We start from the raw sequence: 14,092 nt of genomic DNA, 5'->3' as shown, positions 1-14,092 counted from the left end.
TAGCCCACACTGAAACTGGTGGAGAAGCTTACTGCAGCCAAACCCTTACCAAAGCTCTATGGAAATACAGAAGCCATCCACACTGGACTGCCTGAGCTATCAAAGCATCTCTTCCAGCCAGCCCTGGAAGAGTTCACAGACAGCATCTACATCCCCTTTCTACTTAAAAAAGTCACACACCAAACCCCACATTATTTACTGTCAACAAAACTTAATTTTTCTTCCTCATTTCCTTCTTTATTTATTTTTGTTAAACCTCACAGAATGGGGAAAAAAAAGGAGGGAGTATGAGAAGGAGTCAGAACAGAAATTAAAGCTGGTTTTGTTCTAAACATATAATAAAAGTAGAGAGACTACTTCCTGGAAAAAACATTTCTATTAAAACTGCCTCACAAGGACAACAGCTTATGTACTGCAGTGAGAGGGGCTTTCTGTAAAGGTTTTTTGTATGTCTCACTTGTTACATGCTATATCTGTCACACAGTATTCCAACATGCAGAGAACATATAACACCTTCCCCAACAGCAGTGTTTCTGTAGAAGACCTGGCATCTGTATGGGAAGACAGTGCTTCCCACATAAAGACATTAGTAGACTGTATTTCCCAACTTTTGTACTCACTTTAGAATCTGGAGAATTTTATGTGATAAGGAAATATACATGTTCCTATCTTGCTCCTTCGGCACACTTCCTTCATTTGCAAGGTAAGAAATAGCCAAGCTCTTCAAATTAAATGTGTCTGGATCTCCTTACAGACAACTTTAAGAATTTTAGTCATATTTCTGAAATCTGGTCCTCCCTTGGATTTGACTGATAAATACAAGTGCCTTAGAGTAATCCGTTTATCTACTGTACCACCCTGCCTCTGTTTAGCTTTAGCAGTCATCACTTTCCACATGTGACATCAATCTACATGATATCAATGTAACCTGTTTGTGTAACAAAGTGTTGTACATTTTATTATCCTGCTGGCAAAGAAAAGGATAAAATAGCACTTTGCCTGCTGCCTTAACAAAGGTAGTATAATTGACACCATACACTTTGCAATACAGAAATGGAACCATACATTGGCCATTTTTTCTTCCTAATATAGCAGGTCTTGCAAGTTTTACTGCATCATTATTTTCATAGGAAATACTTTTAAAGACTATGGTTTTTTTCCTGGTTTTATAGGCATTTTAAAAATCCGCTTCTTAAACCAAACTAAATTTTAAATACACATTATTACTTTCTATGGCTAAGATTTCTGTGGCTCTGGTTTGATAATGAGATAATTGCCTTGCAAAGGTCAAGAGAATGGTATAGTTAGCTTTCAGAGACTGAACAAAGCACTTGCTATGGTTCACTAAGTGTAGTTTCTGCATCACTCCACATGCCTTTGATTCATCTATTACTAATATTCCATGATACGCTTACATTATGGATCCAACTATTTCAACAAACCTGTAATCAAGGAATGACCCTGAATAAAATACTCCACAGAAAGCAGATGGTACACTCATCAAACGCCTTCAAGCCTAAAATAACCTTTTCCATATAAAAAGGATAGTCAATTAAAACTGAACTTTATATTCTGAGCTGGAGCTCAGAGTAAATAAAAATCAACATGATACTTTTGTGTTATTGGACCAAACTTCCAGGGCATTTCATTCATTTTTTCACCACCCCCACCCTAAGAGCAGCCAGCAGTTTTATCCATAGTTCATTCAAAGCCTGTAAATGTTTTGTGTGAGAGTGAGCAGACATGACAGTTTGGGCCTGATCCTGCAAAAGCTTGACATGACAAAATCATAATTATTCACAGCAGTAATGTGCTCCAATGATGACACCATGTGAATAAGGATCTTTCCTGCCTGTTGGGAGCTGACTGGTGCAGCAGCAGAGGAGCAGTCCTGCGCTACCCACAAAATGCACCAATGCCATCAGCTGGGTCAGTGTTTCTCTGTCACATAAGGAGGCCTGGACTGGGCATCAAGTTCAAAGCCAGCATGCTGGAGTTTGAAGAAAGGGGGAGATTATTCTCTGATCACAGACATCACTGAACGCCTTACCTCTCACTCCCACTATTACATCTTGAATGCATAATGAGAAATTCTCTCTCTAAGAGATCACAAGAGCTCCCTTGCAGAGATGCAGGGGTCTTGCACAGCAAAGGTGCACCCATCACTTTGCAAACAGACCTTGCTGGCGTTAGGTGCAGTGCTCATACATCAGGTGATACGGGTAATAAACTTAATTCTCACAGCACAGGTTCACAGCTAAAGAAATTACACTGGACCCACTGCTAGAATAACCCTGGGTGTGTACATAACGTGCATTCTGTCACATATTTAGCAGTGCATCTGCTGCCCTTGGGTTGATCAGACACAAAACAAAAAAAAAGTGTGAAATCATCTGACAGAGATCAGGAATCAAATCTTGCAACACTCTCTCCCAGCTGTAAGGAGCTGAAGAGTATTGTCTAAAACCTTTGAATTAAGAAATCACCTCCCAGAAGTGTACCTGCACTTGTAAAATCAAGCTCCTTGCACTGGCAAAGCTGCTGCTGAAAAAGCTCACATTCCAGGAAGGCCAGAAACACATCAGCTATAGCTGACATTTGTTTTGGGCCCTGGGAGCATACGTGCAGTTGATGAGTGCTCTTCAACAGCAAAGGGACATGCAGGGACTCTCTCGTATTTTGCATTTGCTAGCATATTGCACCAACAACGACTTCAAAAAAACCCCAACACACTTTGTAAAGCTTCTGGAAAGAGAAGCTATAGGTGAAAAGATAAGGTAGATAAATTTCAAATCCAGACAAGGGACCCTTTCACTCATATAGAGTAACCATGTTACACGCTCTACCCATGTAACAAGATCTTTAACTGTGATAAACTCAAGTTGCGATATGAAGATCACCAGTGACTAGAATCCTTCAGTCTCACAGAGGAAAGAGCGCATTCGGTACGTAACATTTCAAACATAAATAGTATTGTTTCATTTCACAGGAATCACATCTTCCCTATGGAAATCAATGGAAATTTAAAAAGAAGAAAATGTCTTTACTTTTGAGAAAAATAGCTGTAACGTAACTTACCGAACTCATCACATATACTTTCATTTTCTATTAGAGTAGGGTGATCAAATGTATCCCGACAGTAGAATATTTGGGGATTCTTGCTGGTTATTGCAATGCCCCCCAGGGCTAAAACAAACTGGTCTGTTAGTATTGACGAAGGCTTGTCCTGAATGCGCTTCAACATGGAACGATATCGACAGTACTGTGGGTAGCTCAGAATTAGTAGGTTTGAATCTTCATCATCCTCACCTGGAAGAAGAAAATTAAAAAACCACCCTCTTAGTATGTCAGAAAAACACAAAACATGAGCTGTAACTCAAACATGTCAGAAAACCCATGGCCCACTGGTTCAATCTTTTCTCAAGACCTATCTTCTATGGGACAGTGGTTTTCAAAAGAAAGGTTAAAAATAGAAAAAAAAAATATTATTGAAAAAGCTTCTTTTCTGGCTTTCTGTTCAATCCTTCCATGCTTATCCACAAGGACTCTACCTGTATGAGTAAGAAAACACCGCTCTGCAGAAGTTGGCCAACAGCCTGAATAGAAGTGCTCTACTTTGCCAACTTGGCTGCTTTGATAGAAATATTATCTGTCATTTTCACTCAGCTCCCTATACAGCCTTACTGAACTCACATTTACACCAGCTAGTGTATCTTAATAATATACAAGCCCAGGAGCATACAACTATCAATTCTCCTTTGAAGTATCTCATACTGGCAACTACTAAAGGGCCCTGGGCCAGGGAGGTGGGCTGATCTGACCTGGTCATTGATGCTAAGCTAACCCAACAGGTGGAAATAACTTTCCTCACATTAACTGCAAATGCAGCAGGACTCAATAAAACACCTGCAGAGCACAATGAGCAAATTAATTTTCAAACAACTCGCACTGTTGAAATGTGGGATCAAGATATAAAGCAATCTAGAGCTCGGACTTTTCCACTCCCCCAGGTTTTAGTTAATATTAGAAATAAAGGTGGCAGATTTTGAAATATCACAATCAAGTTTCATCATATGATAACCAGCAGGAAACCTAACAGCAAAAAAACCCAACCAGAGATGTAAACATGAGAAATTATTCATTTGCAGGTATGCAGCTGATAGTTAACAGCGCTTCTTTTTATGCTCATTTATCTCCTCAGGTGGGGTAACTGAACATGCCTTTCCATGCATACCAATGAAGGCAAAGCAAGAGCATTCACTTTATGTTTTCTCCTGTACTATGATTACTGAATAACTCAGCTATTTCTTCTGCCAGAGACAAAAAGTCTGTTTAATCCCATTACCAATACTGAAATCATCTTTCTTACCCTTAAAGTAAAAATCACTTTCAGATATTGAAAGAAATTGTCGTATCAGTTCACCCCAACTAAACACAGTGCCACAACTCATCTTGATTTGGTGAGGCAATGGAAATGTTGACACATAAAAGGCTAAACTTTCAGAAGTCTTTGGAAGCAGATAAATCACCTAGAATGTCGTCACTGCAGATGAATGCAATGCTGCAAAAAAAATCAGCATGGCAGATGGACTTGGGAAGTACTGTTTTTACAAGCACAGCTCCTGAAAGCCATCACTTTCAAAACCTCAGAACTTTCACCACTACCCTGACGTAGGTGGGGAGATCAAAAATAATGTGTAAAAAAGTAACATTAATACATTTTGGGAAACTGACGTTACTTTTCTAAGAAAATAAAATGTACGTCCTATAACCACTTTAGTCAATAAGGATGCCTTGGTCAATAAAGTCACACTTTTCTTTGTTTTCAACAAGTATCCCATAAGGCTACAACAGCATGATTGAGCCAATTACTCTTGGGAATAATATGCTCTTTTATTAAGAAACTCTAAAATCAGATCAGGAAAATTGTTCTAGGAATTAACAAGCACATGATCCATCCTTTAGCTCTTTCGAGAGTTTCATATATGCCTGCCTGACAATTATTACTACTTTATACCTTTGTGTAGATAGTAGAGAGCTGAATCTGTTGATCTGACAGCACTTTTCTTATGCCAGGTTGTGGTCAGCTTTCTAAACAGGGTGTATATAAATGTATATTCCATGTGCCTTTGTAGTAACCCATTAGTTTCTAGACAAATGTGCTGTAAATCCCTGTGCAGAATTACACAAACTTTCTACTTCTGACAACTGATGACTTGACTCAAACCCCTGGCATAAATTAAAATCAAGTAATTTTTTACAGGATCACTTTTATACATGCTTGTGCAACTCCAATGAGTACTTCATGATGCATTTGTTTCCTTTCCTTATTCATTCCAGGTTCAACAGATAAATCTAAGAATGAACAAAGGCTGAATAAACTGAAGATTTGTTTAGTGAAAGACAAACAGAGCATTCCTGGAACAAAGACTTTTTTTTCTCAACCATGCCCACGTGAGAAAGGATAAATCAAAGTAGAACAATCCCTAATAAAATGCAAATGCAAAGAACTATTTTTTTTCTTCTAGCAAAATCTAACACGTGCTGTTTTAACAGTGGAGTGTATATTGCTGAATACTTTTCATAAATATGATCTTAGAGCTAACTCTTTGGAGAAGCAGTGATCAAAATGTGGATCACATTCCATTAAAACCAAGAAAAATGAAGTCATTTCTAAAAACATTTAACTGAGATCTTAGAAAACCAAGATGCTTTATTTCTGAATCTCATTTTAGCTTCAGTTGAGAGAACATGGCACCTACAGTACACTGCTTGTAAGGCTCCACTGAAATTACTCTAATTCCATGCTTATATCATAATTATGTGTTTTAATAACCCACTCCAATGTCATTTTTTCATTTATTTATGTATTTTGGGGCTGAAAACAGAGAAACCATAATTAGGAGTCAAGTTCCACCTCTGCCTTCTGAGCACTGCCTATATATGCATACATGTAATCCAACAGTTCCTTTTGTGAGGGGTAAAGAGAGCCGGGATTTGGCACAGCCTGGCATTTATGTTGGATTACATGTTCTTCAAGTTGTCTTTGTAAGTAAGAGATGCATGAAATGCCAAACACAATGAATCTATGCAAGAACTGACTTTCAAATCAGCACAACCATTTTTAATATGCAATACAAGACAATTAAAAGCCCCCAAAGAAAAAAAGTAAGCCTGCTAAAAGCACAAATTCTTAACAAATCCATCCAGAGCCAGAACTATTTACAGAGAGAGCAGAGAAATAAAAAACTGTAACTCGCCTTTTGTTTGCTTGTTTCGGAAACATCAGCCTATAATGTTATTGCTAACCGCCATAATCTACTCTCAACATCAGTAAGCATTTTTTTCTTTAAAGACCTTCACACCAGGATTTTATAGAGCTTGATGGAAAAACTATGCATGTTCCTTCCTGTACCTAATTACCTCAACTGCAAAAGCTGCCAAGTATTTTGCCCTTTCGTTCTTTTAATCGTATTAGTGCAAATGCATCTGGATGCCAACAGAAACAAACATTTAAAGATTTTTGTTTAAAAGATTCCAAATATGTACAAGGCTGGTGCTAGGAAAGCACACTCCACTTCTTCCCAGAAAGCACAGTTATTTCTGCGGAAGAAATATGAATTTGTGCCTCTTGTAAGACTAAATGTCTAGTTTCAACCCAATTTAAGTAAAATAATGTCAATATGAACTGCTCTCACAATGATTTATGCTACCTTCTGTTACTTTATTACATTAGACATTCCTTTCTCTAAGCTTTATACTTTTCGCCGTGCTCCTAGCAACCACATAAAGGCTGAGCACCAACTTTACGCGCCTGGCACCCTTCCAGGCTTGACTGTTATTGATAATTATATTGAAGTTTCAATTTAATTGCTACTCTGTTGTGACACAGAATATTTTTTGTAATTAGGCACTTCCCATTTTTCTGTCCATTCATTTTCTGTATTACTGAAAATGCCTTTTTTTTTCACTCAGAAAAACATAAGCAGAACAATGATACAGATAAGGATATGTACATCTGTTACTAACATTACCAACACACTCATGTGAAGGGAAGAAAAAGAAAAGATTGAAGGGAAAAAAAAATTGTGAATATAATTTCTCGGAAGGTAATTTTCTTTTCAGTTTAAGTGCTCTTATTCTTCTTACAGTTACTCAATGATTTCCTGTTCTAATTACAAGACATTATACAGAAAGTAATTTTTAAAAAGGAAATGTACTAGAGCAGGAGGCTAAATAGCGTCAGTCGCTTGGTATGGTTTGAAATTCTGAACTTTTGCATCTCTTTTATCAATTCCCTGCTCAGGCTTTGTGCAATATATTCTATCACAAATCTACCATCTCTTCTGAGGCAGTTAACACAAATATGTACATCAAAGAGGAAAACAGACTTGCAGTTAAACTGCAGTCAAAAGGAAAAAAAAAGAAAAGGATCTTTTTCCTCTCCTGACTGTAGTTGGTAAATTGGAGGCAAGCCAAGGCGAGGAATGGAAAATATTAAAAAGAAAAAGAAAAAAAAGAAAGACGAAAGCTTGATTAAAAAGCGAGAGAAGAGATATTTGGTTCTAAATCTAAATGAATAAGCCACAAGCTATTTCATAAAAACATACTGTGACGTAAATTACACATCAGTATTGCACTGTTGTGGTTATTTTGAGAAATGGCTTGTACTGTAAGTCAGCTGGTTAAACCCCACCCTTAATGATTTTGTAATTCTCCATACAGCAATCAACTGGAGCAGTCATGAAATTGCCAAGAAGGAAAACAGACAGAGCTGCAGAGAGTTTGTAATAAAAAGATAATGTACTTTTAACGTAACAGAAGTAGAAGATTGGTTTTATTAACTAAAAAAACTACTTAAAAGGTCCCAGGCCTGTCATTTGTTTTGATAAATGTTGACACAGATCTTCATAAGATAAGCAATGGAAGTATCAGGGGAACCAGACAAAATGGGACAATGCTTTGGTGTGTGGGTAGCAAATTGAGCAAGGGAGTTGTTTGGAATACAGAGCGAAAATGAGAGAAGTTGCAGGGCTCTGCCCATCAGGCTCCTCTCCTGCACGATGCCCTCGCTACTCTGCCTTCTTTCATTACCTTCGGTTACTAAGGGGGTCTCCCAGGGGATGCACATATCATAATTAGTTTATCATTGCTTATATGCATGGCTTTGACCATACCATCAATATGTAGCAGACACAGAGGTAACACAGGATGTCCAGAGGGACTGGGAACAGCAAGTCTTAGCTGTGCTGAATGACTGTGGCTGTAACTCTGAAGATAGGATGTCTCTTGACTATTGCAGACCAGTGTTCAAGTGTCACTGCCCTCCCAAGACTCTCAGCAATCCACAGGACACACATGATGGGACTTATTACATCTAATAATGCAGTTTTAGTCTATGACAGTTGTGCAGATTGCTCTGTAATCAGAAAGATCGCCTTCCAACATGCTGTTTTTTAAGACATGGATCAATTCACTCTTTGGAGCTACTACTCCCTCATCAACAACAACTAGTTTAGTTTGGAGTCTTCACTTGTAGATTGAATTAAGCAAGTGAAATTAATTCTATGTAAGTGACAAAGCACTCTGCTTTATGTCAAAGTGATGGTCCAAATGCATGGTAAAATATCCTCTCCCAGCTGATACACCTGCCATCAAGATAAAAAAGGTCAATCTCATCTGTGGCAATGGACTTGGGCTCTTCCAGCTCTTAAAATAGGATCCAGTTCTTCCCTTGTGCTACTCCTTTGTCAAGGTCTTTCTGCAGTATGGGATGAGAACACAGGTGTAGACAAGACAAAGATATGCATAGCTGACCCCTCAAAATCAGTGACTGCAAGTCATACAGGCTCTGCACCTCTCAAATGGATTGTTCTAACAACAACCCAAAGGGAGATAGCACAGCTTTCCAGCAGACAGAAATTAACTTGCTACACAATTACTAAAACCCCTGAACTTCTCAAAAAGTATAAAAGCAACAGACACAGCAGAACAATGAAAGAGTAACCAGAAAGACAAAGAAACTGGGTCTTCATGACCTAAAAACCTGTACGGTGAATTGTTCAATAAGAACACATTCCCATATCACAGTACAGTCATAATCTGCCAAATACCCCCAAATCATCACCAAGGTAACTACGGCTGGCCAAGAAGCAATAACAACCATTATCAGCATCTCAGGGTACTCCTGTGAGAGAAAGGATGGGTCTTCCAATGAAATAACCATCATAAAACCATAGAACATAAAACCATAGAATAGTTAGGATTGGAAAGGACCTTAAGATCACCTAGTGCCAACCCCCTGCCATGGGCAGGCACACCTTGCACTAAACCATGTCACCCAAGGCTCTGTCCAACCTGGCCTTGAACACTGCCAGGGATGGAGCATTCACAACTTCTTTGGGCAAACCATTCCAGTGCCTCACCACCCTCACAGTAAAGAACTTCTTCCTTGTATCTAACCTAAACTTCCTCTGTTTAAGTTTGAACCCATTACCCCTTGTCCTATCACTACAGTCCCTTATGAAGAGTTACTCCTCAGCATCCTTCTATGCCCTCTTCAGATACTGGAAGGCTGCTATGAGGTCTCCATGCAGCCTTCTCTTCTCCAGGCTGAACAGCTCCAACTTTCTCAGCCTGTCTTCATTTCATTGAAGCATCTGTGCAGACACAAGGCTAAGAAGGCAAGAATTCACGTCCCTTTGCACCAGGTTGCTGTGATCTAGGAGCAACAGCTGAGGGGTTCAGATAGCTGTATCATTGTCACAAAACTACTTCTGTATGCTCTAGCACACTAATCTACTTTCTCTCCAGTGATTAGGGAAGACTTATCAAACACAGCTCTTCCAATCCACCCTGCCTTTTCATTCCCACAGCCTTTGTTCACTCTGGTAACACCACTTGGTGTGCCTTAGCTGGCCAATTAATCACAAGACCTAAAAATATTAATTTAAGAATCATATTTCTCTTGTAGATAAATGCAAATACAGTGATGATATAGCCCCATGAGATGGGACAGTAAATCTGCGGTTTTGGGTTTAAATAAATTTGGGTAAATTATTGACAAAACAGGAATACTGCTTTGTTGGAAGGACTCATCCTTGTGTTGAGAACCCCCCTCTATTTTAATGCTAATGCAATCAAGAACAAAGGCAACATGTTGCAGGATAGGGAACACAGCGATTACATTTATGTTTACCTGATAACGACAATGCTGTTAACAAGTTGCCTGTAATTCTTAGGTGGACATTTGCCTGCCTGATTTTGCTTTTAAATTGATCAAAAGGCAAAAGCCATTTCTGCCAATGTACGGAATAAATGCACAGCCTTTCAGCATGTATCAGATATGTCTTTCCTTTTAAAGAGGAGACAGAGCTAATTCTCAGAATTTCATGCCACTTCCCCAGCCCTCTGTTTTCTGTCACAGTGCCAGCAGAGCATCAGCCATTCAAAGAATTCCTAAGATTAGTTTAACATTTGAAAGAAAGAGAATACTTACAAATCTACTGGAGATTGAAACTACTGTTCAAACCAATGGCAATACAGTCATTAAAAAAGGACAGCACATGGTTGAATATTTTAGTCAGTGATTTGGATCTCAGTTCTGCTACTTGATGGAGACGAACCCAAGTATGTTGATCGATAACTGACAGTACATTCATATCCCCAAATCTTCCATAATATTTACTTCATTAAAACACTTAGAATTCAAATCATAAATCCAATTTTTGAAGAAGGTGAAAGAAATTTAATACTAAAAAAGTTTCCAACCAGGCATTCAACATTCTTTTTCAGACCCTAATCAAATATTCAGCTCCTCCTAACTGCAGCTCCTACCCTGCACTCCCAGGATCCTCCTGTACCTTAGGAAGCAGGTTTATGAGGTGCTTCTAGAATCAAAAGAAGAGTGACTGACAATCGTCATTTCCAACTGTTATACATCCCTTCCACAGGCCTCAAACTGCTTCATGGAGATGAGTAAAAATTATTATCCCCATTACACAGAGAAACTGAAACAGAGAGAGCTTAAAGGATTTATTCTGCAGCATCAAGCAACTTAGAAGGCAAGGGAGAGAGCAAATAAGCCAGGCAAAAATCCTTTTTGGGGGGATTTCTGGGTGAGAGAGAGTTTCCTGAGTTTCCATAAAAGGGAATTGTCTGTCTCTGGCCACCCCTGTCAGCCTACCTGCCTCCAGAACAGTCAGGAGATGAACCAGGCAGCGGCTTGTCTCCTAACACAGCTATTTTCACTGTTTCACACAATCCCAGTCATTCCTTCATTTTATTTAGCTGTTGCCCAGCTAGGATTATGTTCCCCCTTCATGGTGTGTTTACAAAGCAGTAGTTTGCCCTTCCACAGAATGGTAGGTGATGGCTGCAATGATAACTGGAGGAACACAAGAAAACTGACCCCATGCTGGGGATGCAGCCAAGTTCAGAGCTGGGCTGTGAAATCGTCTCTCTACCTCCAAAATTTCCTTCTGTCCTTACTGCTCAGGTCACAGGCATGGGCCAGCCCATGTCCAAACAGCCATGGGTGGCTATGGAAAACCACTCTGACATAAAAGGTTTTTAAACTGCCCTATTAGCTTTCTAAAGCAGATGGGGATGGGGAGAAGGGGGGGGAGAGGGAGGGGTGAGGACTGATTGTAGAAGGGAGCACATGCTGCCTGTCCTCTTGAATGTTCTGGGTCATGTGGACCATTCAGGTTGAATGTGCATCAGCTTTAAAACAAGTATTTATTCTGGTTGTCGTGGTTACTGATAAGCAGCTTCAACTCCGCTGATAACAAAAAGAAGAAAGAATTAAAAAGGGGAGGGGGCTGAAAACATAATTTGGTAATATGACGAAGCCAAGAAGAGAAATTAAATCACATTAAACAAGCCAATTGCACTGTAAATGGCTCTGCCTCTGTATTTGCTTTTAAATCATCCATGGCTCTGACATGGCAGCTGCTTTAGTTTTAACAAACGAACAGTAAAAATCCCTTTTAATAACGAAAGGAAACAATGATATACTTTGCTTTAGCTGAATTCAAACATAATTTAATTTTTCCTGAGGTGAGATTTGCACAGGGAACAATCAGATAATAAGTGTTATCATTCTCATAGACAAAACTGAACCAGCACTTTGCAATTCAAAGTGCTATTTAATGCACCATTTTCAGCAATCTCTGAACACCATCCAACATACCACTGAACTACACTTCAGGACTTACACATAAAGCCTGATCCTTCAAATACTTGAGTATGGGAGTTATGCTACAAACACAAGTACTTCCACTGCTGCTGTTACTGAAGTTACACATTCCCTAAAGCACCTTCACAGGGAGGGTCACATCCAGTAACTTCTCCTACAACACCTTCTCATCATTTTTATTATTATTATTACTATTACTATGATTATGTGTCTTGGTCTCCCTCCTGATGTGTAGCACTGCACAGAGAAAATACTGGAGAATGAAAAACTGGTGTTGCAGAGAAGTGTGCAACTGGAGCCACTAGCAAGAGAGGGACACACACATTTTTACAGCAATGACAACTGATTGCTGGAATGAGCACACGGATATAACAAGTTCCCCTATCCAGTGCTCAAGACTGAATCTTCTTTACCTGAAGATATTCTCCAGCCTCATCTGTGGTCTGTTATTTCCCCTCTCTGCTAGAGATTCATGACAAATCCATGTTTGATTGAGAAAATTTTAAGGCATGAAAAACCTGGGCTTAACATCAGAGTAACCAGGTCTCCAGTCATCTCCTCTCTTTTTCACCTCCACACATCATCCAAGCACAAATGAGAGGCATACACAGCCTTATTTATAAGGGACTGTTAACACCACCTCTTCCACACAGCAAAATCAACTGCCTTCATTTTCCATTACCCACAAAACTATGAGTCAAAGTCTTATCTTGGTGTTTCACATGGGGCCCTTTCACTATCATTCTGAAAATTCAAAGGAACTGCGCCCTCCTCGAAATAGCAATGGCAGAAGCTGCCGGACTCAAAGCTGAGACATGAGGGGTGGAGGGTGGGAATGGTCCACTGATTTAAACAGTCGAGCTCCATTTTTGACGTTTATGCCCTCTGTGAAACTTTTAATGAAGTAACAACACTGTTAATTCTTGCAGGGTATTTAGTACACGTAAAAACTGCATTATCTACTATTTACAATTTACTACACACAAGCAGTATCTGGCTCCATACAAAAATAACAAGCTCACTGTAACCCTACGCTCCCTAACCATACTGCTGATTTCTCTGACACATGGAGAAGTGAGAATAATTACATTTTACTAAGCGTGTCTCATTACACTGATTTAAGTAAGATTTCCAAAGCTGCAAAAATGTGCTTTTCAATTTCATTTGTTTTAGCAATTCCCTCTGAAGACACTTAGTAAAACCTTCAGAAATCTTCATCAATATGGACAAAAATTTTACCCTTCTCATGTGGACATTTGACAGAGGGATAATAGGGTCTAGAAACACCACAGTCAGACATTGCTTTTCTATTTAATGTTTCCTTCTGTGCCAAACATAATATAACAGACAAGTGTTAGAGAGACATGCAGGGGGGGAGCCTGAATAGAAAGCTTTAAAAGAGGTCCTTAATAGAGAAGCTGTATGCTTAGTCTTCAACAACATTCAATGGCAATTTATTTGCAGCCATTTTCTCACGTAACCTTTCACACGGGAGCAGATAAGATAGAGCACAAGACAATTTGTCAACTGCCAGATATGAACAAAAGAAACCATTTTTAATAAGTTTCAGTGGCCCCTTGTGTTTGTTTTGCAACATGTTAATAACTTTTCTGGAAGCCAATCAAAGACAAGAAGAGAAAAATAAGTCAAGCTGGGAAACAAAAACCACAGTTAAAGAATTTTACAGATAAACTTGTGTTATCATCTGCAGTGTAATAACGCTTAAATCCAGGAATGGCACAGAATTAGAATTAGCATGATGCCATTTCTTTAAAAAAAAAAAAAGGCAATTACAAAAATGCTAGCACCATGTGCTTTTTTCCCAAGTATTTGCTATCCTTTATCTCATCCCAATGTAGTACATACCTGTTCCCCAATACAACCTGACTCTGC

At 39.0% G+C, this 14,092-nt stretch overlaps 1 protein-coding gene across 3 annotated transcripts in view; it reads right to left on the bottom strand.

Moving 5' to 3' along the window:
* ARID5B (AT-rich interaction domain 5B) overlaps window positions 1–14,092 on the bottom strand; it is a 123,305-nt gene that overhangs the window by 71,329 nt on the left and 37,884 nt on the right. For all 3 annotated transcript variants that reach the window (XM_034061677.1, XM_005153660.3, XM_034061678.1), the window contains one exon: window positions 3,079–3,309. In XM_034061677.1, coding sequence (XP_033917568.1) covers window positions 3,079–3,309 — 231 coding nt within the window. The remainder of the gene's footprint in view (window positions 1–3,078; window positions 3,310–14,092) is intronic.

Source organism: Melopsittacus undulatus, chromosome 4, assembly GCF_012275295.1.
Source record: "Melopsittacus undulatus isolate bMelUnd1 chromosome 4, bMelUnd1.mat.Z, whole genome shotgun sequence".
Lineage (NCBI taxonomy): Eukaryota > Metazoa > Chordata > Aves > Psittaciformes > Psittaculidae > Melopsittacus > Melopsittacus undulatus.
Note: the sequence above shows the minus strand (reverse complement) of the source record. Positions and strands in the feature narration are given on the sequence as shown.